The following is a 26,614-nucleotide window of genomic DNA, read 5'->3' as shown; positions in this document are numbered from 1 at the left end:
AAAGGGCCGGCGGGCCGGGCCCGGCCTCCTCCTCGCACCGGGAAGGGCCGGGCCCCACCGCCGCCCCGGCTGCGGCAGTGGACTGCGGGGGTGTCCCGGACGAGGCCCCTCAGGCCCCGCGGGTGGGGGCGCAGCCGCTGCCCGGCGGGGGGCGGGGAGCGCGGCCGCGGCCGCCTGGAAGTCGGGATACAAGTTCGGGGAGGGAAAAATAAAAGTTCTGGTTGGCGCCGCCGCTCCATAGCAGGCGAAGGCGGGCGGGCGGGAGTCGGGAGAGGTGCGGGCGGGCGCGCAAAGGAGGGTCGGGGGGAACGGCGAGCCGAGGCGTGAGGCGACTGGGGGCCGCGCGCAGTGGGGGGTCGAAGGGGATCGGGTACCCCCAGCGCCGGGCGCCCCTGGAGCGGGAGGCGGTGCGGGCGGGCGCAGACAGGAGAGCTGCGCGGCGCAGGCTGCCTGGGTCGGATACGGTGCGGGCGGGCTCAGAAGGGGCGGGGCCGGCGGCGGAGAGTGATTCGGGCGGGCGTAACTCCGAACTTTTGTTTGGAGTGTTGTGTGAGTTAGTTTCCGCCGCCGGGACAGAGGCGCCGGCCGGGCTGGGCCGGGCTCGGGGAAGCGCCGCACGGTCAGAGTTGTTTTGCCAGTTGCTGCGGCCGGGTCGGTTTCCCTGCCGAGGGGCGAGAAGCACCGGCGACAGCAGGACGAGCCGCGGCCCGGGGAGCGGGGCATGCGGGGCTGGAAATCCGGGCTCTGAGCCGCCGAGCCCCGCCAGGGAAGCGCCGGGGGGTCCCGACGGAGCCATGGATCCCGGGCAGCCTCAACCGCAGCAGCCGCCGCAGGCGACGCAGCCCCCGGCCTCGCAGCAGCCGCCGCCGCAGCAGCCCCCGGGCGCGGTGTCGGGAGCCCCGGCCGGCGCGGCGCAGCCCCCCGGCGCGGGGCCCCCTCCGGCGGGGCACCAGATCGTCCATGTGCGGGGCGACTCGGAGACCGACTTGGAGGCGCTGTTCAACGCCGTGATGAACCCCAAGGGCGCCAACGTGCCCCACACGCTGCCCATGCGGCTTCGGAAACTGCCCGACTCCTTCTTCAAGCCGCCCGAGCCCAAGGCCCACTCCCGCCAGGTGAGGGGGGAGAGGGCGGCAGCGCCGCGGGCGGGCGGGAGGGAGGCGGGGGGCGGCCCGGCCCGGCGCTCCCCCTTCCTCCCTCCCCGCCGCCGCCGTCGAGCTCCTCCCGGGGGAGGCGTGTGGGGGAAGGGGCCGGGGCGGGAATCCGCCCTCCGCGGGGCTGAGCGGGGCGGGGGGCGCCCGGCGGGGGCTGCCGGGGCGCTCGCTGCCTTCCTCGCCTTCCTCCTCTCCCGTCCCCATTTCTTCCCCTGGGGGGGGGGGGGGGGGGGCGCCGCGCGGCCTCTCGCCCCGGGGCGCTGAGGGGAGCCGGCGCCGCGGCGGCCGTTGGCCCCGTCCCCGTCCCCGGCGGGGCCTCGGTCTCCACATCCGCTCCGCGGGGGGACCCGCGGCCGCTCGCTCGGCCTCGCCGGGAAGGCGGAGGGGGGACACGGACGGACTTCAAAAACTTAAGTGAAAACCGGAGGGATTTCGCTCTGGGGTCTGTCGAGGGGGGTAACGAGGGTGTGCCAGACTCCCTCCCCCCGCGTATCAAACAACATGGATGTAGCTCTTCCACCATTTCATCGCTGGGTTGAGTGGGATGAACCCCACCACCCCCCTCACCCCACCCCCCGCACTCTTCAGAAGTTCATTCCCCAGCCGCCCTCCGGCTCCGAGCGCCCGACGGGCAGCGGGGGCAGGGCCGGTGTGTGAGGTGGGACCTCCCGGGGCCGGGGGGTGGGTTGCGGGGCAGGGCCGGCCCGGGGGAGGGGGGGGATGCGGGGCCGGGCGGGGGTGGGGGGGATGCGGGGCCTCCGGCAGCGTTTGGTCGTAGAGCAGGGTGACTTTTGCGCCAAGACCGAAACGTTGGTGCGAATACGACGGAAAGTTAACGTGTAGGCTGCTGCTCCCAATTTTTTTGGAAGGAGGCTGTGCCGACTCGAGTGTTTTATTAAGTAATGAACTTTGTTGCTAAGCTGTAAAAGAGGTTTTATTATTGGCTATTGTCACTTTATCTGTGCAGCCAGTAGGAGTGAAACTCGCTCTGTGTACTGGTGCCTGCTACTCTTGTTGTTAAGGGTCTGTCAACATTTCCATTATTAAACTTCTGTTTTGAAGGATTTATAACTTGGCCTCAGAAGTTTACTCCAGGCTGAACCTTGGCACGTACTCTCTCAGCCTAGGAGTTAATTCATTTTCCAAATACTCGAAAAATCAGTCTGGCCTTCATTTTGCAAGACTGAAAAGAAAATAGAAAGGGGTGGGGCTGAGCTGCTTCTGTAGGTTTGCTGGCTTCTGACTTGCAGACCTTTAATAACATGCTGAAATCCAGCGAGGAATAAGGTTATTATGTATAGTTGTGTAAATCTTATCACAGTTCCGTTGTGCACTAGTGTGAAGTGGGATACATCCAGCTAACACTTGGTGCTGTGTCCTGTTAAATGCAGTATCTGCGGTTAAATAGCTATCGCCTTTGAAATGCACTTAATGTGTGTGACGTTCCTGCAACTTGTACTTTTAAGCTTAACGTTATCTTGCTTGAGTATGTTACTCTTCATTTGTAATGCATATTTAGTCGGATCACCTTGTGCCAGTCGGTGGTTCCTAAAACATAAACTTGGAATCCAGGTAAAGCCAGAGAATCAGTTGCTTCATTGTGGACTGTCTTTTAAAATAAGACTGTTTTCATTTTCGTTTCTGTTTACCTGTCCCACAAAAATATTGTGTTTTAACAAAAAAGGCATTAGGTTTCTGTAATTCTTCCTGCTTCTCAAGAATTAAAATGCCTCAAATTCAGTTGATTTGCAGCTTGCCTGTTTTGTTTAAATGTAAGCTAATTCATTTCCAGTTTAATAGATGAAACTTCCCGTGTGCTTGCACACAGATGTAGTGAAACAGAATTGTCAGTCTCCATAAGAGCATATAAGTGGGAGGCCCCGTGTATGGTGCAATACGTTGTGTAGGGAGGTGTGGCAAGGGCTGATGGTGCATCTTATTACAAGTGCCTATGTTCTTCTGGTGTATCTACAAAATCAACTAATTGGTAAATATCTATAAAAAAAGGTCAATATTACTTTAATCCAGTTTTCAGAGCTGCTTTTTCTGTTTCATGGTGGACACGTATTTACTTGTGACCAAGAAGTTCTGTGTACTTCTGACTGGTTTCATGAGTCATTTCTGATTGACTGGTTCAACAGTTTGCTAAAGCTTTGCTTTGGATAAATCATGAGCAAGACTCTTCATAAGCTTCTGATACTCTTAAAGTGCAGTTTGTGTGTGGGTTAGGAAATTTTGTGTTCAGTCTTGTTGTATAGGGTTTTTATTATGGTTGATTGAAAGGGCTCTTCCTCTGTCAGAGCTCACTGCTGTCAGTTGGCATTTCTTTGTTGCTTTTTTCCTTGTGTAATCCTTTAAACCCCTGCAGAGGGTGTTTGTGTGGGTGTCCTTGCACCCCCACACCCCCATTTCAAAAGGAGAATGGGAAATTAACTCTTCCAGCAGAAAGTGGGTGCGATGGGAATGGGTGGGTGCAGTCCAGTAATGAACCATGCAATACACTGTATGAGGTCTGCTGACCTGCAGGCGTGTCTTTTTCTTAACCCTGCACCAAGGAGTAAAACTTTACTTTTCAAAATAAAACTGAAGTCACTTAGCGCTTACTTATAGTTAATATTTCTTGACTTATACAAGGGCTTTTGTGATGCTAATTAACCAACCTACTTGGAGGCTCTCTTGCACAGTAACAACGGGAAAATAACGAGAACTTTAGAATTACTAACTTTAGAATCTCTTCTGAAAGATTCATTTAAAGTGAAATATCTTTTGACAGCTGCATTTCTGCTGAAATGTAAGAATCTTAATGGGAATAATTTCACTCCTGGCAGGCCAGCACTGATGCAGGGACAGCAGGCGCCCTGACTCCCCAACATGTCCGAGCTCATTCCTCTCCAGCATCGCTGCAGCTGGGAGCCGTTTCTCCAGGGACACTTACACCCTCTGGAGTAGTGACTGGACCTGGGGCTCCATCTTCTCAACATCTCCGCCAGTCTTCATTTGAGATCCCTGATGATGTACCTTTGCCACCAGGTTGGGAGATGGCTAAGACACCATCTGGACAGAGATACTTTCTTAAGTAAGTAAAACTTACTTTCAGTTAGCTGTATCTTTGGTGGGGTTTTTGTTTGGTTTTGTGTGTTTGTTTTGTGGGGTTTTTTTTTGAATTTTAGTAAATTTCATTGTGTTTAAAATAGATATTTTTAAAATATGCTCCTGATTTTAAGTAGGAGATCCTGCCATTCCGGTATTTCTCCCATCGCAACTCTCTGCTGTTTCTGAAAACTGTATAATACTCTGAATGTTTATCCTGTCTTAATCTTAGCTGAAGACTGTTATCCATTATATTGTATACTAAAAATCAGCGAAATGCACATAGTGATTTTTAAACAACGTGACTTTTGGATTTGCTGAATCTTGCCAGAGTTCTCATGCAGGTCAAAATACATTTTAACCTCATTTTTATGATACAGATCTAAAAATACAGAGTAACTTTAGAAACTGTTGTAGTGAGAATATATCAGGAGTTCTTATTCTTTTAATAAGAACAATTGTGTAAGTGTGCAATCAAAACATTTTTGTCTGCTCTCTACTCATGAGGAAATTAATCTATGTGATTGCAGCATTTGGGTCTGTAACTCTTAACTCATCCACATTCCCTGCAGTGAAAGGGAAATTGCAGAATGTGTAACATTGTTTCTTGTTCCTACAACTTGTAGCTTTTTCACACAGTGAAATTGGTATCACCTTTTCTGTAACTGAAGGGAGGTTACACATGCCAGCCATCCGACACCTAATCCATCAGGGAGCATTTGCTTTTGTGCTGCGTAGTTTTCTAAAACAGCAGGAGCTTATCCTTCTTTCCGAAAGTGTGCCCACCAAGACGCATAATTGGCCCTCAAAGATTTTGACTGTATTTTGAACATTTTATTTAACTGCAAGTCTCTAAATAACTATTATATGTTATTTTCAGGGCTGGGAGAGGGGAGGGGCAGCACAGTGTGTTGTTTATGCAAAACTTGTTTCAGCCAAGAAAAACATCTTTATCCCTACCTTTCTTGCTAAAACATTGTCATTAATATGTGCATTTGATAGAAGTAGTTGATTTTGTAGCTTCGGGAACAAATCTACATTGTCCACAAGAAAAATGGAACTTGCAGAACTTCTTAAAACTGTTCCTTGTTCCTATAGCAATGATGTTTCCACACAGAGAAATTAGCCAAAAAGAGGCTACAGGAGTTGTCTGACATTATTTGAGCCTAAAGGTTACTTTTTTAAAACAATCATTCTGTATTAGGAATGCAAAAATGAGCATTAGCTATAGATCCTGAAGATGTGATATTTTCTTTGGTGAAGTTTAACAAATCGGCATATTCTAGAATGTGAACTCTTCAGTGGGAACAAATAGAAATTTTTTGGAACTGTGTAAGTTTATGCCATTTGAGAACTGTAGCTCATTGGACCTTGAGGAAAGCACAGGCTGAGTTTTGAAATGAAAAGCAAACTTTGTTTTGACTCTGCTAGTGAGAGCTCTTAAAGAGCAGCTTATGAAATGTGAAAAATAGATATTTGATTTTTAAGTTTTACTGTCGGAAGTGTTTGGTTTTGATAATGCTGTACATTTTGCAGAAAATAAAACTGTTTAAGAGATGCAAAATGTTTTCATACTCTTATAATAGATTTTTTTTTAAATTATGCTCATTCAGGTGAAATCAGAGTGAAAGATTTGTTCGTGGAAAGCTTTTCTGCAGTTTCATTATTACCACAAAAAATCTTTTCCTTTTTTTTTTTTTTCCTGCAAGTTTTTTTGTCCTTTCTTGGTGTCCTGGTATCCATTTCAAAGGGTCAGGTTTCAGCAAGAACAATAAAGAGCCTGAGACTGGAAAGTACACACAAGTCTGGCAAACTCATCTGCATGAGCAAGATCGTTTGTTCTCAAGCAGACATCCAAAGTAAATGATTGAAAGAGCTGCTAGCTGTGAAGGATGTGTCTTGAAGGGGAAAGGAGTGGAAACAAACCAGGTTGTTAGGAAGAAAAATAAAGGCTGTACTTTTTGAACCTCTCCCTGCTGGGTCACATGCTGACCTTGGGAGATTTTAAACAGCTTAATGGGCTGTTTTCTTTTGGCTTTCCTTGGGTGATGGTGTGGTATGGGAGAGTCTAATGAGGACAGTTCTGAAGGCTCTGTTCACACTTGAAGAACATTTGTTATTCCTAAAATGTTGTTTTAATACTATCTACAGGTGAGATCCACCAACTTCATTGGAGTTCGTGAAGACTTGTGAAAAAAACACTTCAAGCACTAGCAAAATGTTTGCATTGTATGTTAGGAAATCCAAAGAAATCTTAGAATTATTTTTGAATAGCAACTTTGTATTTCAGAAGCTTTTTTCAGTGTTGAGTGATAAGTTCTATCTCGTACTTACAGCCCATTAAAACTCACATCTTGTCTATACCTTAAACATTTGCTGGAAGTGTGAGTACTAAGATTCCTGGTGCTAAATACATTTAATGTGGTTCCTTCTACCATATGCAGATTTTTGGTGTCTATTCAAAGTATTCAGCTTTTTTGTTGGATTGGCTGCATTGCTCTTTCTTTCCATTTGCTCTGTTCTGTAGCCACTCCATGAACAGTCTGGTAATCAGGCTCTAGAAAGATCTTTGCAGAATAGGTAACACTATTAGATTTTTTCCAGATGTCAGTAAGCCTTATGGTTATAGTTATCATAATATACTACGGTGCAAACAGAATAATATAAAATTGAGTACCGTACTTAATACAGTCCGGAACACAGTCACTTTCACTAATCAATGAGTCAAGCACTGTAAAGGTAGTAGTTTGCACAAAGAAATGAAAATAGTGTGTGTGGGAGAGAAAATACCTGTCTGTATATATAGATAGATGCACAGAGTTATTTGGCCAGGTATTTTATATATGCACTGCACATTTATCCATGCATACTAAAGGAAGGTTAAAGTGGCAGCTTAGGGTCTGAACCAGAACTACTCTTGTAAATTTGTCTGTCGTCTAGATAAATGGACCCCTTTATGTGTGAATGCCCAACATATGATTTGCTAGAGTTCCACTCATAAGCGTTCATCGCACTGTTATGAGTAGGACTCCCGAGTATAATTTTCCGTTAGAGAAAATGCAGATAATTTTGGTCTGTGAGTTCAGACATATTTGCTATACAGCTGGTAAAACTAATACTACTTTTTACTGAAACAGCTACTTAAACAGAACTCAGAAGACTTGCCTGGTTAGTAAGTGGTCATGTCTGAGTCATCTCAGCATTGCTTTGGCCCATTCTGAAACAGGCAGTAGCGAGGACTGGCGTGGTTTGTGTGGCGATGTCAACTGCAGTGCTTTTTAACCGCTTCCTGTTAGCCAGCTGCTGGTTGACATTGCAGTGAACTACGGAGAAAGATAGGAGATCGCTCTCTAGGCAAAAGATAATATGCCGTGGGAGCAGCAGACAACAACTTGCAGAAAGAAAAAATAAGTTTTTCTCATTCTTAGAATTCCTTTTGTATCGTTTTAACTTAGCATTATGCTTTTTCTTCTTACAAAACTTGTGTAATACCACTTCTCGTTTCATAGTGTGAGGAAAAGTTAACTGATTGTCTAGCAAATAAGTCTTGTAATTATTTTTTCCTACAGGAAGTAGTTCTTGCAAGCAGTTTATCAACAACTTCCTATTTTTTTTCTGTGAAGTGTTGAATGACTTCCTGAAGGAGGCCAAGGTGGTTTTCATTAGTATCTGTGGGTGTGTTTGAGGTGTTTACCCATCTGGCAGAAACCTTAAAAATGGATGGCTGATACACATTTCCTATACATAGGATACAGATATATGGCTTTGGATGTTATGAAACCAAACTGTTTTAAGATAACAGGGAAGTTTGTAGCTATGCTCCCCCCCCGCCCCATCACATGTGAAAGTATTCAGCAACGCTGTTAGATTTCTCTTGCATCCCGTTTTTGTCCCTGACTGAGGAACCACCCACTACACCAGTATCATCTGCTTTCCTCCTCCTCCTCTCCTTCTCACCCCACCAAATTAATCTTAGTCTTCCAGGACAGAAGATGTTTATTGGAAAAACTGCTGCCACATTTGTATATTTTATTGAATACCTTAATTTACTAGAGAAATGTGCATTCAGAATAATCAGATAATGTGAGTCCTTGTGTTTATGGCTCTATCGTTCAGGCTAGTTTGTCATTAAAAGAGCTGTATTGTTGGAAACTAAAACTGCAACTACTGCTTTGGATGGGTTTGTCCACTTCTCATGCTTTTTATACTAAAAAGCAGTTGAAGATGTTTCTGCTTGCTAAATTATATTTACTATATATATTATATATATGTCAAATTAATATCATTTTTATAGTGATGATTTCTGAGTGTTCATGAGAATATACATAAGATCAATGATCTAAAAAAAAAGCAAGGAAATTTGTGCAGGGAAAAATGGGTACTCAGTTTCAGAACAGAGCTGAAGGAAAGAAATACTAGTTAAAACACTTCTGAACTAAAGCATGCTGTGTTTTGGCAACTTCAGAATTTTTTATTTTTTTGTTTGTCTTGGAAGACAGTCATAGTACTACAAAGCGTGTATCTTCCCTTCTACCCCTTACTTGAAGAGTCCTGCGAAAGAACGATGATACAAACTATTTTGAATTTGCAGTTGTACTAAAGATTTCTGTGTCTTTAAAAGGGCAGAGGAAGAATAAGGGCAAAGCTGCCTTATTTGTGTTCACTCTGAGACTGAGATGGGAGGATGAAAGTACATCTTCAGCCCTCTGAACTGGGAGAACTTGCAGCCAACTTAGTGGGTGGGCATCAGTGAAAGCAATGGCAGTCGGTGCTTGGCTTGTGTTTAGTTTTGTTTTGCATAAGAAAAATTGCAAACGATGATATCCACACATTCAGTACACTGCCATACAAGGTGATTTTACAAGACTATTCCAAAACCAGTTTAATATATGTGATTTCAGGTAAACCAAAAACATGCCTTGTGTTTTCTCTAATGTATTTTCCTTTTGTTTCTAAGCATATTGGCACTTATTATCTTCAGAAGAAAATAGCACTAGGGAAAAATATAGGATCTGGGGCAGTTAATTTGAATATTAACTTACAACTATCTCTGATGATTTTATTTCCCCTCCCTTCCCCTTTTTCTTTAAATCGGTTGTTGATCTGTACCTTTCTTCCTCCCACAGGTTTTGCCTTTCAATATATCTCTCATAAAAATTATTTTTGTGCTTTGTAGTGTCTGACTTGGTACCTATTGAAATCTTTCCATAAACTCTAAAGAGGGCTGGATTAAACCTCTACTGAGAGCTTCAAATACTGTAGGGAAGCATAGGCCGGCTGTAGAAAGTACAATGTGAATAAAATTCTTAGAAATCTAAATAGGATCTGAATATACGTGCAATGGAGAGAGAAAGCAGTAGCATACTCAGAAAAATAAGGTTGTATTAATGCGATGTTCGTTAAGGAAGAAACATACAGTTATTTCAAGTAGCAAACATATAACTAAACCTTTCAACTTCCCTTATGGAATTGGTCAAAATTATTTCTGCTTTAGCTGTTGAGAACACTGGTGTGGTTTTGGTTTATGTGCTTTAAATGCCTAATACCGTTTTATAGCAATGCTTGAGATTGATTTTATCTTACTGTGGTCTGAAAACTTCGTATGATGTTGAAAGCTATAATTGTAACTGAGATCTTTGTTAACTAACCTTTTATAATGAGAAATCTTAGAGTCTCTGTGATCAGTAATAAGAAGAGGCTTCTGATGCAGGCTTACGGAATTTCACGTTTTAAAAAGATGCTTCTGCAATTCTGCTTGTTAAAGATTTTGTCGTGTTATATTTGGTTAAAAGTAGTAGTGTCAAGCTCTGTGGGAGCAATTACATTGCTATGGAACCACTTCTGTTTTCTCAGGTCCTGACCTCTTCTAAAGACAAACAAGAATTTGATATAAATCAAGAGGAGTGTCTTCTGGACTCTCTTATCCTTTTGCCTTTCTTCTGTGTGTCGAAGATGGCAAAGAATTATAGTTGTGTTTTTTTTTTTAGTACTCGTCTGGTTTGTAGCATAGGGTAATCTGTAACCCATCAGTCACATCATGGAAATTTCTACTTGATAGAAATCAGTAAAATAATAAGAGGATATTAATTTGAAAGTTCCCATGAAAGTTAAGACAGGCACTATCCCACCAGTTTTTGCAAAAAATACTTCTAATGGGTAAAATGCAATTGAACTGATCGGTGACCTATGTGGGTAAAATCATACCTACTTTTACAAGATTAATCTCTTAGCTTTCCTTTTCTGGAAATAAAGAAAAAAACACAGTAGCTTTAAAATTCCAAATATAAAACCTCCATTTATAGTTTGCTCAGTTTCCCTCTGCAATTGTGGCACAACAGCTGCAAATTTTTAAAAGCTGACACAGAACAAGTAAAGTAGATTTTTCAGTTAGTTTATGCGTTTTTACAGTAGGCTTACAGAGAAAGTAACTTATTAGCACTGGGAATGCTGAAATATTTAACTGTGGGACCTAAGTTGAGTCACATGTGAAATTAAAAAGCAAAGTTCCTAGTTTGCTCCTGAGGAAACATTTTCCTGTATCAGACATAAGCAGTTACTGGGTGATGCCCAGGAGAGCAAGATGTGTTACTCAGGGTTGAGATACAAGATCCTAACTGTTAAAACTAGTCTGATATTGACTACAAGCAGTTTCTTTCAGGCTCTTGATTAAGACTGGACACCTCCCCTGGCAGCCAACCAAGGGGGGGAAAAACCCAAACAAACAAAAAAACACACAAAAAAACCCCACCAAAAAACCAAAAATGAGGTAAACAGCTATAGAGAGCTGTCAACCAAAACTAGAGATGTTTCTCTTCTTTTTATATGTGGCCAGGCCACTGCATGTGTTTATCTTTGTAGCTGGGAACAAATTCAGATGATGTAATTAGATTTAGCTTAACCTTTTGAAACTGATAGCTGCTCAGTTCTCCTGTTAATTTTGTGTCCTTGTATCTTTATAAATACCAACATATTTGCATTTATTGTTTATACAGTCCAAGCATACATATGCAGTAAAACTCATTTATGGTGGAACTCGTTGTCTTTCACTATTTGTGTAAACACTGTTCCCTCTTTCAAGATGTGTTTTTTTCTTTTTTTTTTTTTTCTTTCTCCCCCCCCCCCCCCCCCCCCCCTCCCCCAACCAAACTGAGCTTGATTATGTCAAACCTAATATTCAAATGACTCGGTTTCTCTTGTAAATTCTAAAGAAAATTTCACTTGGTGGAATGCAGGAAATTTACAGGAGATTTCTGTGAGTAGCAAGTGCCCCTATGACATGGTCAAGACACCATGTAGTTGACCCAAGAGAAAGCCAGAATTGTCTATAGGGGAAATCTGACAGCCTGGGGGTTAGCATAATGTGAAACAAAATTCTTGGGAGGAGACTGTGTATTGGAATGTTAACAGATAGATGCCACGTAATGGCAGGAATTACTCTCACAAACAGCTTGATAAACCTGTATTGGGAAATTTACCAGCTAAATTATATATTTTTTTTTTTTTGGTTAAGCATTTAAATAGGAATCTAGAGCATGGGAGAAATTTGTCTTTATTTTGAAAATGGTATCTAATAGCTATTTTTTGGTAAATAAAACTGGACTTTTATTTTGAGAACAGGAGTTTTTGAAAGGTGTGACTAAGCCGTGTCGCTGTTTCGTGGCCTCCTGAAGTGCTTCTTAGAGTCTGTTTTCTGGGATTCACTCTGCGGGTGTTTTATTTGGCTTTTAACTAAGTTACTTCAGGCTGTATTTCAGGCAAGTATTGCTAGGCTTTCTAAATTGCTGGTTAAGTCAAGCTAATAATATAAAGCTGCCTTGTAAAGTAAGACTTTTACCAGTATACTGCCTGTCAGTCACGCCAGTTGCTAAGGAAACAAAGCTGTCTTGAAAACAGTCTTGGACTTTGCTTTAATTTCACTAATGAGACTTTGCTGTGTCATAGTGAAAGATCAGATCCCTTTTGTTGAGTCTCTGACATGCTGTTTGGTAACTTAGATCAGTGTTAGTGGTTAAGTTTAGTTATTGATTATTACATTGAGGTTGTGAAGCAGGGTTTTTTTCTGCTGAACTGTTTTATAGGAAAGTCAAGTAAAGGTCATTTGCTATTGCTGGTTTATCTCCAGTGGGTTCTGATTATGGAGAGCTTTGTTAGAAGTCTGTCTGTACTACGCAAGTTATTTAAATAGTGTTACTGCTTTAAGGATGCCTTCCCCTTCCTGATTACTTGTTGTAACTGAAATGCTAAGTAAACTTCTTGCCTTTTCCAGATATGTTGTAAAATTAGATGCTTATGATGTAATGAAACATTGTCTGAAAGCAAACAAGTATAGGTTGTATGGACAAAATGCATTTCTTTGGGTAAAGGAAAAAAACGAACGCAGGTATGTTTTCTCCTAGGATCTCACTTTTTTTTAAAATTTTTTGTTCCTATTTGAAAAGCTTGGTTGGCAAGTCCTCTGCAGTGAATTTCATTCCAACATTTATATAGTCTCTTTAGAATGGTGAGAAATAGAGTAAAAGACAAATTTCTTTCCGTATTTACTATCTATGCTGATGGTATAGTTAATATAGTTGGTAGATCTAAATATCCAATGCACATGTAATTCAGTGGTGATTTTTATGTTTTTATTTAGAAAACCTTCGTCATTGTCAGAGTAACCAGCTTTGCATGAGTTAAGGATATGACATGAGATAGCCTTTTTTTATATGTCAGACCATTTTAAGTGCATTACAAAGAAAAGATGAAAGGACTTGGAAGGATGTTCTGTGCCCAACTTTTTGTATATTTGTGAAAAAATGTGTTTGTAGAAAAAAAGTAATACTGTGCTTTAATTGGAGTTTAGGTGTCCATTGACTTCTGTGCTGATCTCTGGGTCAGGATGAATTATACTTGTTGAACAATAAAAAGTTTTAAATACTTCCAGTCTTCATGAAAACAGTGAATAGCACATTCCATGGTTACAGGGCTTTGTATGCATGAGCCTGACTGAGCTAAAACTGCCTGCGTTCTAGTTTGTATATGGATAGATTTTTGAGAGCTTTTTGTTACGCTGCTGTTAATATAATTATACATACGTTATCATCAGTGTAGAGCTGCATTTCATTTTCCTGCCTTTTGTCCCTAAACGCATGTACACTTAGTTTCCATCTGTGTATGTCACTTATTTAACACTTGAACTGAAGTAAGCGTTCCCTTTCATAACTGGACTTTAAGGTTTTAACTTTTTATGGGAATCTTATTCTGAAACTATTCTAAAGCAGACCTAAGATATCAGGACCAAATAATTACCAGGTAACAGAGGACAGGAACTTTTTCAGATTTGTAGTATTAGGAGAACTGTTATAATCTGTATGCTTGTGAGGGGGGGTTCTCTCTTTCTGTTTTTTTTTATTACCAAAATGACTAATAACTGGAAAAAATCTATTGGATATTTCACAATATCCTGATAATTTAGTCCCTGGCTAGGCATAAGGAAGAGAAAATGTGAAACAGACCTTACCATAAACAGTTAGTTAAGAATTAACATTTTAGCATCCCTATTAACAAGGTCAAAGGAAGTCTTAATTACATTCTTTTAAAAAACAGTTTGCAATTCAAATTCGTGCCCATTTTTTATTATGCTGTTAGATGGGTCTTGACATGATCAGCTTTGTAGTATAGAGGTTTTTTGAGGAACTTGAACAGTTCGTTGTTTTCTTAATGAATTAAATGTCAGTTCTACGTGGTAATGTCTCCAGGAAAAATCAATCTTAATTCAGTTTCATATTTGTGGTACCCGTTTTCCAACTTCTGGTTTTAAGGTTGCACGGGAATAGTGAGGGGGGGAAGCAAAAGGGGAACTTTTTTTTCTTCTAGTGCAACTATTTGTGTGGGTTTTGCTCAGGGCTACAATTTTAATCCTGTTTATGCTGTGATGGTGAGCAACTCGGAGATTGCGTGTGAACTTTAATTGATTCCTCCCCTCTGCAGTCCTGTTGGAGTAGGAGTATAGACCCTGCTCTGTGCCCAGTTTTTCCCTTTTAAAATGGTCTCTGTTGAACCAAAGAGGAGAGGATTTAAAGGATTTCTTAAGGACTGTCTAAGCCAAGGTAACAGCTAACTTACCAAAACGTTGAGGGAGTTGCAATAAAGTGAAAATTGCTGGTTTTTGAATGGTTAAATTTTATGTCAATAAATTTATGGGAAGGAGTCTTTTATACTTGCAAGAAGCCACTGAGCTCTTGTTTTGTGCAGGCAGAGCTAGTTTGTTTGTATGGGCTTTCTTTGAAATACAGGAGATCCTTGTGCTGATTCTTCTTGCTTTGCCAGGATCTGCACATAATTTGCCTATAACTTTGTAAATTTTTTTATATGAAAGATACAAGCAAACTTAGAATTTTGCTAATGCATGTTATTTTTACTGCATAACTAACTGAAATAACTAGATTCTCTCCAGTTTCTACAGATTGTCATTTGATTTGATATTTGATCGTTATTGCCCTTACCTGCAGTTGTGATACGAAGTTACGGGAGCTTAGAATACTAACCATTCAGTTACATACCCACTGTTGATTAAAATATCCCAGCCCCACCTACCATATGTAGGTAGATATGCATATACTTTGTCTCTCTTCATTTAGTCAAATTGCAAGATAGACCTTCTGTAAAAGAAGTAGATGTACATGTTCTTTTATTGCATAGGATGCTGTCAGTTTTTGACTTCCAGCTGAAAATCTTTTGTCTGTTTTGCGAGCTGCAGAAAAATAAGATGCAAATTCTTGTAAGCAATTACTTTATCAAACTCATGAGTCCAAAAAGAAAAAGGTTTTATTAAGCAAAGATCCACAGACTGCAGTGCAGTAGCAACTGGTACTGGCGCGTTGTGCTTCATCAAACAGTCTTTTCATTTGCACGTCATTAGGACTAGTAGCTTTTCATTTAGGTTAGTATATCACTTGCATACTGTTCGAGACAGTATTTCTGCTAAAGAAAAAACCATTTATTTGTCAAAGCTATTAGGCTGTTTAGCCCAGTGTTTTAGATCAGCTGAGAATTTCCTAGCTGTTATCCCTCTAGTGGATCCTACCAAGCCAATATTTGGCTTTTGGTGGATGTAGCAAGGCTGAACTGCAGAATTGGATAATAATGCTCTCTTGCTTCATATAGGTATCTTTGTGTGTAGTACATCTAAGGTATACTTATAGTGGTTAGGTGAAGGAAAAAATTTGGAAGATGATGTGTTGTTAAAGTGGAGATAGAAATTAGGTATATTGGCAGTAGGGAGGCAGTAGAAGTAGTTATACTGTTCTTCCTAAGGTTTAATCAGCTGTTCTTGATAAGATGTTCAGTTTTAAAACATAGCAACTGCTTGCCCTGCCAGCTTTGCCCTTGTAAGAGAGCTTGTGAGCAGCATCTCTATAAACTATCCGTATTGATTCAAACCAAGTGCCTGTCCAGACCAATATCTTGTTGCCAGTGGTGGTCGTGAGCAAATATCTTGGAAAGACAAAGAACAGGGCAAGCATATGTGATATTTTCTCCGAGAAGTCTCCCAGCTCCCAACTGTCCTTGGAGACTTGTGTTGCCTCCCGTTGAGGCCATAGAAACTTTCGGCATCTGCTGCGTCCTTTGGCAAGGAGTCTCACTGGTGGTCTGTCCACTGCATGAGGAAGCGCCTTTGTTCTGTTTTAAGCTTGGCTCCCGTCAGCTTCATTCAGTGGTGCCCAGTTCTTATTTTGGAAGTGACAATGAACAGTTGATGCGTATTGGTTCTGCTCGAGATTGGTATCTTTTCATCTGGAAATTATCTCTTTTGAAACTTGAGGAGTCTTAACCTGCTGGATCTTACTGGGATAGAAGCTTTTCCTGCAGCCTTTCTGTAAGCGTTTTCCAATTTTTATTGTTCTTCAGATGAAAGGTTAAGAATGTTTTACAATATTCACCATTCTGAACCTTTTGTCTAAAAAAAAGATCAGGTAAAAAAACTCAGTTTATTCCTTCTGCTGCTTGTCCTTTCATTCTTTTTTTTATTTTTATTTTTTTTTTTAATTCAGTTATTTGCAGTTGACCAAGAGTAAATTTGTGTCATTGGGAGACTTTGTGATGCTGCTGCTCTTTTTCTTGCAGAGATCTAGTCTATAGACCCCTGTGGAAGTTGAGCAAGAGCCTACCTCTGGTACAAAAGCTGCTGATTATTCCTCCCTCCTGGTTTTGGTGGTGTTTGGTTTTTTTGGTGTTTGGTTTTTTTTTTTTTTCTTTTTTAAATTTTTTACCAGTAACTGTTCATGTCGTATCAGGACCTATCCTTATCCTGTAGCTGCATGTTTTTGTTTTTTTTAAACACTTGCTATTCCTAATCGGATCTTCCTTATTGGTTTCTGAAACTTAATGCCTGCTATGATTGAAGTTGAATCTTCCATATGAACTTTGGGATGCAAATACTTCTGTTGGTGCATTCACCTTGAAAGGGAAAGGTCTTCTGCACTTGCTTCCGGCTTCTGTCTGGGAGCTGCTCCAACAAAATGGAAGTATGCTGGTGATAAAATGATGTTGTGATGCCATTAAAAAAAAATCCAAGTGAGATATATTTTTAGAATAAAATATCTACTGGGTGATACTACACACATATGTAGGTTTTTACTTGAATGAATATGTCATTAGAGAAGTAAGCAGTGCCAGGGTATTTGGAAGACAGGTTATGTTTCTTCATATGCCTGGTTCCAGCAGTGCTGAAAGAATGTCAATCTCACCCTTGTTTTGGAATTGTCATTTCATGTTCTATTTTTAAGCTTAGCTACAAAATAGCTTTTGTCAATACTATGCCTTACCACCTAGCATCTCAGTACCATATACTGAACACCATATTTTTCTGTGTCATGCACTGTGTCCACATATCAGTTCAGTAACCAAAAGAAAAGTATTGCCTCTCCAAATTTGTGAGTTTAAGACTGTCAGCCAGGTGTAACTGGTGATTTTGTGATATTGAATATGTTGTTTCAAATGTGGCATTCAGTAAATAATCGGATAATAAGGGACAATTGTCTTGAGTCCTAAAAAAACTTGAGTGGTTCTGGTGGAAGCTTTCTTCTCCCAGCAGCGAAGGTTGCTTAAATCTGCATAGGAGCTTCAGGATTGTTAGGATATTAAGTTGGCTGGAAAAGTTGAAGAGCCATGAATTTACCAGGTGATCTAGACATGGTTGGTTTTTGTTGTTTTTTTGTTTTGGTTTGGTGTGGTGTTGTGTCCCCCTCCCCCTCCAAAGTTCACAAACACAGCCATTGGTGTCCTTATTATCTAGCCAACCTAGTATTTAGTGAAGGTTGGTCATCCACCCAGCCTTCTGCTGAAGGCACGAATGTTGTCAATGCTAAATCGGGTCAGAAGTGAGTGTTTAGCCAAGTCTGGAAAACCTCCAAGGATGGAGATCGTACAGCCTCTGTTCCTTCTCTTAATGTGCTCCTTCAGAAAATGGTTCTCTGCAGCAGAGCAAAACATGTAGTGCAACTCCTGATGGACAGTTTACATTACTTTATCCTTTTTAAATGGGCTGTAGTTTCTCTTCTAGCCAAGAAAATGAAATGTCATACTTTTGATAGGATTTTCTTAGGATTAAGGAATAAAAAAAGGCAATTAAGAAGCACTCCCTCAGTCTGCTTCGTATACATAAGATAGTCATGTGTGGTGTCATCCCACGTCCCATCTTATATCAAATAAAATGTCCAAATGTACTCTATGGTCTCGTGTGTGTTCAGTAACTCATACAGGGACTTGCCTTCCTGGAATGCCTGGTTGATGTATATCTGTTTTCCTAGGTTATTGCTTACTGTTGTGATCATATTTATGCAATTCATTTCAACTTGCTTGAAGCTCTGACGGGTTACTAGATGTGTGATACAATCGCATTTCAGCTAGCACATGACATGGCTTCTTTAATGATCTATATGCTGTATGTTAAGTCATAATGGCAGAGAGTCCTATTCAAAATAGAAGAAATTGCTGCTTGTCTATGAAATCATCCCCCATACTTGTACTTTTGGTGTTCTGTAATTATACAGTTCTGTAATTATGTAATTCTCTGCAATGCAAAACGATATTGTTACCATTTTGTGTGGACAAATAGGTGGATTCTACATTACTTTATCCTGGGCAGCTTCAGACAGGATTTGATGCGTTTTTTACTGTCTGCAATAAATATATTTTAGATTTAACTGCAGCCTGTTTTTACCCTTTCTTACCCTGTGACTTACTCAAATAATATTTTGATCAATCTTATAATGTCTGAGTTGAATGTTAAAACTGCATTTACAGGAGAGACGATGTAAATATTTTTTACAAACGGGATTGAAATGTTACTTTTTAATTCTTGAATCAAGTTTTTAAGCAGTATTGTTCTGTTCCTAGTTGCAGACAATTCAATTGTGAATATTAAACGGAGTCATTCCAAGAGTAAGCCAGTAATAAGGCATAACATTTATTCTTGTCTTCCTTGAATCTGGATTCTGTTAGGAACCTCCAGAAAAGCGGTCCTTTTGGGTTTTCAGTTAATCTCTACCCACATCCTAGCAGCTATGGTGGTGCTCAACAAAATTAGCTGTTCTTAATCTAAAATTCAGAGAGCTGATTGACTGCAGTCCTCAAGATAATTAGCTTTAAAAGTGTACAAAATTCCACTCTTTAAAATTGTATTTTGAGATATTTGGTTAAAAAACAAACAAAAAACCCCCAGAAAACCAAAAAAACCCACCCCAGAAAGCTTGTGCTTGAGTTCCTGTAGATATGCGATCAGTGTTTTCTTCTGTTGTTAAATTTGCATTCCCATGTTGTTTACTCCATTCAATGAAATCTGTGCTTCTGTAATCTGAAACATGGTGTAAGATGGTCTATTTCATTGTCTTTAACAGAAAATGTTACTCTTCTGCTAGGAATATGTGGTATATCATTGGGGGGCAGGAAGTGGTACAGATAAGTCGGTGTAACAAATCATTGGTTTGGAGTGTTTTGGGGTTTTTTTGGTCAGGGTGGTGTTTGTTGGGGTTTTTGGTTGTTAGTAAATAAAACCATGCATTAATATATATAGCTTAATATGAACTTCAAAAACAGCAAATAAAGTAATGGGGAAAAGCAGTTCTTAATGAGCCATATGGAGGAAAAAAAAGTTAAAAATCATTGGTGTTTGTCTGGCTTGTAAACTGAAATTGAAGAAGTTTTATTGCAGACATCTGTGTAGAGTTACCACCTTCCTTTTGCACAGACACTGAACTAGGGTGACACAATGGTTGTTCTTCCAATCCCACCAACATACATCTTAGTTACTTTGGGCTGGCAATTAAAAAAAAAAAAAAGAAAAAGAAAATAAAAAGAAAAACCACATACTTTAATGCTGCATAAGTATAATACTTGGCTGTGGTCCAGTATGTGTTCGGTGGCTGGTACTCCAAGGTCTGAGCTTGGCTTTAAAAAGTTCTAACAAAATGTGTAAACCTGGCTTTGCTGCAGTTACAAACTTGATATGTGAACTAAATTCAGCTGAAGTCAGCAAGGTGTGTGTGTGTGGTGGTTTTGTGGTTGGTTTTATTTGGATGGTTCTTTTTTTTTTTTTGGTTTTGTTTTGGTTTTGGGGTTTTTTGTTTGGTTTTAGTTTTTTTAATTAAAAAAAAAAAAATCTTGAGCGTTGAATTGAGCTGTTAGCCAGTATGGTCTGTTATCATATTGTGGATAAAATGCTAACAAAACTGTTTTTAACCAAACTTTGTTGCCTTTGTATAGAATCTTTTTTTTCATTGTGATTTATCAGAATGAAAAAACTAGCTAAACTGGAAGATCTGAAATACTGTGAGTTTTGGGAAGACCATTGGGAGGAAGACAGCTTGGATTTTTGTCACTGCATATAAGTGTTTAATTTTTAAGCTTCCAAGTGCTCAACAGAGTTTCTGCCTGTTCAAACCTTTAACAGGGTTTAAAATCTGCACAAAATCAATACCTTAGTGTAGACAACTTTTAATGAGGGATCAGAATATTAATTTTAGTTTCTTACAAATGTAGATTTTGTACACTTGGTATTCAAAACTTACTACAAGAAAAACATACTGAGCTCAACTAATGACTGACCTACGAGTGATTTTTAATATTCCCATGACAATCTTCTCAGTAATAGCATGTTAAAAATAAGATGGAGAAATAAAACATTTTTACAAGAGCAGAGTGGCTTAGATCTAAAGTGAGGTATTAATATTCTGAGTTGTTCTATTGTTAAGTGGGATATTTAATACTGAAACTAGTGTACTTGGGCAGCACAACTCTTAAGTAGTGGGTCTGTTGTGACTCTGTTACTGGTCCAGGTAAAAACAGAATATGTACTTGTCTGTCCTCTAAAATTTTGTAAGTACACCTGTGCAAGCGAAAATCTCAGATGTTCTGATATTCTGCATTAGTAGAATAAATGATAAGAAGTGAAAGCTTTATTAAGAAAAGGGTAATCATGTAATTTTGTTCATAACTGTATCCACACCAGAGTTTTGGGTTTTGGTGACTTCTTGTTGTTGGTTCTGGATTGTTTTTTTGGTTTTTTTTTGTTGTTTTTTTTTTTTTTTGAACAGCTTGCAAGGAAGTTTTTGAAGAACAGCTACCAGCAAAATTGTAGAGCAAAGTACAAACTCATACAGTAGGTACTATGAGGGAGGGCTTTTAAGGAAAGTGATATAGAAAGGAACTGAAAAATAACGCTTCATTTCTCCCCTGGGTTGAAGCAAAGTTGTTCCACAAAAGCAATAGAACAGGTAATGATTTAGCTTAGCTTTAAATAGTAATGACACTTTGAAATGTTAATCGCATGCCTATACAGTACAGTGTGTTATGCTTTTCAGTGACAAAACTAGCACACTACTGCTTTATTTCCTGTAGTCAAGTTAGGCTTGATAGAGAATTCTAAGAGGAGGGATAGGCTTGTTTTGTGCTGTGTTTTTTGCTCAGGAAATACAGGTGGCTGTTTCGTTTGCCAGAGGCAAAGCAGGATGATGAAGAATCCTGAATGTCTGACCAACAGGAGTTGATGTGGGGAAACAAGAAAACAAGAAACATGTAGGTGCAGGTCTGCTAGTAAAGGAATTTGTCAGGGTTTATTCTTGGAGGGACTGATACTAACAAAGAATTCAAGCCTGTACCATTGTCTGTTTCAGATATTCTGCTAGACACTTAAAAGTGGGAATAAACTGCAATATCTTACAAACTTTCTAAAGTTCAATGCTTTTTTAAAAATTTATTATTCTCTGTTCCTTATGTAAATAGTTACTGTAGTTATGGTTCATCTCAAACACCAGCATAAAAAATGAAGCTGTTCCTTGCTACGCACAGCTTCTTTTTGATTTATGACTTGTTCTTCCAGTTGACCAGCTTGGTTTAAGTGCTGTGCTGTGTAAAACTAAAGTAAACTTTGAATGCTTTAATTAACTTTCCTACTATATGATGATAGAGCAAATAGTTTTGGTGTATGTGTTCATTACAGAAAGATGTATTCAGCTTGTCTGTGAACATTTTATTTGCCAGTATCAGATACATAAATCGAAAGGTATACAATTTTATTTTAACCAGAAGTCAGAATTACAACACAAAAACACAATTTAAGAAATAAATGTCATTAAAATTCTCCATGTTCAGTAGAGAATTTCAATGACTGACACATCCGTGGAATGAAAAGGTATAACATATTAGATATTTTGTGTAAATCCAGTCAAGGACTTTGTATAGCATGAAATTTCTGTTCTTTCAAAGTAGAAATTATCAGGTGTGCCTGAGATCTAAAGGTTGTAGTTCTGATTCTGGATTTTTTTTTTTTAAATTTGAAGTTATTTAATGTATTTTTAACAGTCTTTACAGAGTAACTTCATGCAGCTTAGCCAGTTTGACAAAAATCATAAAGCGCGGGAAGAAATACTATTTCTGAGTTATGTGCTTTTTTTATACTCTCAGTTGTGACCTCTTTTTTCATTCTAGTAGCACAAGATGTGCCATTGGTGGTAATGTCACCCAGTAACAACAGGAGAGAGACAGTAAAAATTAATGACTTTAATTTCCTTTTTCAGTACTGCTCTATATCAAGATGCAAGCTCTTTGATTGTACAGTTAATTGAAGCCAATTTACAGGTTTTAGAGACTGAATACTTCCTTCTTTAGTGAATGATTTGGTATTAAATTAAGATTGATTACCAGAAGTCTAGCACTTTAACTCTTTATTCAATCTGCTTCTACTTGGTGAATCCATTTTAATTCCAAGGTTATGTTTTGCTTCATTCCGAGAAACATACTGGGAACTGAGTAGCACAGTCAGGCTTCTCCTTAAAGAAAAGGGGAAGGATCAAGAGGATAAATTTCTTTAATCAATGGTTATAGCATGCTGTTCAGGGGCAACCAGTAGATTTCTATTGATTGTGGCAATTCAACAACTTCTTATAAGGAAAGCCTGTGTGCTTAACATCTTCATTTTTGGTTTGGCTTTGACTTCTCTGAATAAGTCCATTAGTAGTTATTTGCTGGGCAAATATGTCAGTGGCATAGAAGAAACTAGCAGTTAAGATTGCAAAGCTCAAAGTTGTGGTAGGTTTGATTCTAAAAATAATTACATAATACACAATTCCGTTGTTTGTGGATGTGTGCGTGGTCTTCTGTCTGTTAAGCTGTTTAAATAGAGTTCATACTAAACTTCATGTTCTGTGATGTTGCAAGCCTTAGAACCTTTCCACTGGTTTTGCGAATCAAAATCACACAACTTGGAGTTCAACCTGCTGTTGTTTTTACTAGTTCATCAGATTTTAGTTTGCACAAACAAGTCCAACCTGGCTAAAAAATTCAAGTGGTGCCCTTTTATTTAAACAGATGTGCCTTCCAGCAACAGCAAGAAAATTTGGAAACAGTAGAGATGGCTGTCACCTAATGTGACCTTCTTGATAAAGGCCAGATAATGTCATCTTTAAATTTCATTGTTGACAATATGTACATTTATTCTTATGGAATACTGTTCTACTTAAATGTTTACTTGCAGTGAAGTAATGCAAAGACCATGCAGGAGAAACCAAAGATTATTTCTGCATGAAAAAGGGATAGGATTTGGCAATTAATTTCTCCTGTGAGAGACCAGGCAGAATATTTGATTTGTTTTATTAGAGAAATTTTCCATAGTTATTAGTAATGGAAAATAGATGGAAATAATGTTTAATGTTAACTCCTCTCTGTTGAAGGTATAAACTTACTATTGCTTTTAGTGCTAGAATGCTTTGGAGAACTGAGTCTACTGAAATATGGACACCACTTTATTCATTTATTTATTTATTAAAAAAAGCTTGAATGCTCCTATGGAAGTGAGATTTAAAATTCCTCTTCTTCAATATGGTCAGAGAACATGTGGCAGATAAAAGTGAGTCCCTGCAATCTGTAAAGACAGCAGCTTGCATATTGACTTTACTTTTCAAAGTCAAAGGAGTCTATCCAGACACATTGTAAAGCAGATTTTTAATTGACATATAAAAATTGAAACTTCCCACCTTCTTGGGAAGTTAATTAGACAGTCATGTTTTATTAATTAATAACATTTAAACCAAATTTGAGTTAGTTCACAGCTGTTTGTGGTAGAGAGAGGCAGTGGATTAAATTTGAGGCCTAGTTTTCTTGACAGGGATTTCATAACATTTCCCACACAGTACTTTACTTGTCTCAGCCTTCGGATAAATATGTGTCTAGATTTCTGCGGCTTCAGTAATTGCCTGTTTGTTTGCTGAAGCTCTGGTTGTAACTTCCTTTAGCGAGACCTTTCAAATTTGAGAGGTGGGTAATGCAGTGGATTGTAAGAATAAAAGCTGCACTTGTATTTTTGTTGTTGTTGTTGTTTTTTTGTTTTATCCAGGTTTGATGATCAGTAAATGTAATTGAAGATCAGCACCTTATGACACTTTGGCAATGGTTATAACTATTTAAGAGATAATACACTAAAAGCATGTATCAGCTCTTTGAAAAGAGGACAGATGTGTGCCGATTCTTGAAAGTGAAGCTGGGACTGCTGTTTAAAAGGAAATTTGGTTCTCTTGTGGTTATGCCAGCCTGATAGGCACATAATGTTCCTTTCTTCTCGAGGGAAGCAGAGGAAAACAATCATATGAAGACATGTTTTAACAGTGTCTTGCTCAGCACAACAGTGTTTAGCCATGTTTTGAAGCATTCTGGGAAGTAAGGGCTTGGGCATTATCTATGAGGCCGAATGATGAGAAACTTTGAATAAGTGGTGTGGGGAAATACGTGCTACATACTGAAATTATTGTAAAACTTATTACTGCCCGAGGGTACACTTCACAACAAAAGCATTAATTAAAAGCAGTATTATCCTGGCAAGACATGGAGAACAAGATCTGTTCTTGTAACAGAAGCATAATTGCAGTCTTGTCAAAATATCATTAGACCCTGTGGCAATTGAAAGAACATCTTTCCAACATGGCTTGGCTTTTTGGAGTCCATTTTTTGTGCTTTAAGTAATTTAGTAGTTTTCTATCTACAACTTTTTTAATTTTTGCAGTCAGGTTGAATAAAAGGTGTTTTTGTGAAGATGAGAAAAAAGTGAAACAAATGGGACCAGATGCCCTTCAGCATGTTATTAAAGGAAGTAATGAATTGGTTTTGCGAAGCTGTTTTATCCTCCTACAGTATAAACCTGACGGCTGCTTGGTATGGAAAACTAGAAGGAGATTCATTATAGAGGAAAGACATAATGGTTGTTAATTTAACCCTCCTTTGTTTTAGAAGGCTGTTTTCAACTTGAGTTAATAAAGTGCGAGATATGGCAGACTATCTGAAAAAGGTTTTTATCAGCAGTGTGCTGGATACAACATGCTCAGCAATGTCATTCATGATTCTTGTATTCAAGAAATGTTGCAGGTATTTGAATACATCCTTTTGAAGGCTGTCTTCACAGTGAGACATCGCCATTTAAAAGGGGAAGATGGTTTTTGTTGCTCAGTGCTGACCTGTTGAGATACTAGCAACAAAAAGAGTGAGTCAAATATGATCTCTATTATTTTAACTATAAAAATTTGAAATGTAAACTCATTAAACAACTAGTCTGTACAGAAAAATATATGTACATCCATATATGGATGTCTTTAATCTTTAGCTTGACTTTTAGCCTCTGTGTTTGTGGTAACTTCTGGGTGTTTGTGTGGTTTATAAACATTTAGACCAGCTGATCACAATTGACTTTCAGCTTCTTAAAGAACTCAAGTGCCCTTATCAGAGTTGCTTGGGGGTATTATGAAGACTTCAGTTCTGCTGGTCACTTACATCTGGCAATAGTTTGAGGTGGCACAGTTTAATTATTTTTATTTCTTTATTTGTTATTGTTTCCTAAAGCTGCTCAAGAGGTTTTGAGATTTAATAGTGTTGTTCTCTATGGTGTTTCTTTTCATCAAATTTGGAGGAGGCAGGAGGCATATTAAAAAAACAAAATTTCTTGGTCGATTCTAAGATCTTGAACTTCAGCTTTCTGGAGGCAGTTATAGAAGAGATTGAGCCAGTTTTCTGTTTTAAATAAATAGCAATTGAAACACTTGAATTCCTAAAACATAGCAGTTATTTTGATAGTTGGTGTGCAAATGTTGAAAAACTTATGTTCCGTTTCACTGTTGAGGTACTTCATGAAACTTGTTTACTGTGCAAAACTTCGTATCTTCTGATATCTTTTTTTTTTCCTAAATATGCTTTTTTTCCCTGAAGGAATGTTTCATCAATGTAAATAAAAAGTAGTCTGCAGGAATGGGTGATTCAGTCTGCCTGCAGCATTCACGGTAATCTTTGTTTAAATTAGTTCTTAATTGACAACTTCTCAGACTTTAAACTAATTAGAAGTAGATTTCTTACTTCCCAGGAGTAAGGTTTTGGGAAGAACTTGAAACAAATACTTCATAAGGTGGCTTAGTCAAAATCTAGTACAATGTGAGAGCCACTGCTCCATGCATCGTGTGGTGTATATTGGTGTCATGAATCTGTTTCCAGGCTTTTTCTTCCTTAGTCCCTTCTGTCTTAGATGTCTGAAATAGGAACTTTTAAGAACCATCTAGTTCCCGTGTTCTTTAAAATGCTTGGACTTTCTGATGACTTGGTTTGCGTATGGATATGTGAATTTTAGTGGTAGTCAATATAGTAGCTACCCAAATACATACTCTGTGTGTGTGTGTGTACGGGTGTGTGTATTTTGAAGTTTTCTGGTTTTGGAACAGCTAAGAAAATAAAATGCATAAAAGCTTTCATGGTTTAGAAACTGTAGCCTGTAGGAAAAGATTAGTCTTGACAATGCAGCATTGTCTATTGAGTCAATTAAGCATGTAGGTTTAGCGAGCTTGGGAACAAGTTCCAGCATG

The 26,614-nt window shown here is 39.4% G+C and overlaps 1 protein-coding gene across 4 annotated transcripts in view; it reads left to right on the top strand.

Annotated features, from left to right (window-relative positions):
• Positions 1–794: 794 nt before the first annotated feature.
• YAP1 (Yes1 associated transcriptional regulator) overlaps positions 795–26,614 on the top strand; it is a 91,943-nt gene continuing 66,123 nt past the window's right edge. For all 4 annotated transcript variants that reach the window (XM_074144314.1, XM_074144233.1, XM_074169125.1 and 1 more), the window contains exons 1-2: positions 795–1,115; positions 3,983–4,230. In XM_074144314.1, coding sequence (XP_074000415.1) covers positions 795–1,115; positions 3,983–4,230 — 569 coding nt within the window. The remainder of the gene's footprint in view (positions 1,116–3,982; positions 4,231–26,614) is intronic.

The sequence above is a fragment of the Numenius arquata genome, chromosome 1 (assembly GCF_964106895.1).
Source record: "Numenius arquata chromosome 1, bNumArq3.hap1.1, whole genome shotgun sequence".
Classification (NCBI taxonomy): Eukaryota; Metazoa; Chordata; class Aves; order Charadriiformes; family Scolopacidae; genus Numenius; species Numenius arquata.
The sequence above is the reverse complement of the archived record's forward strand: the minus strand, read 5'-3'. Positions and strand labels throughout refer to the sequence as shown.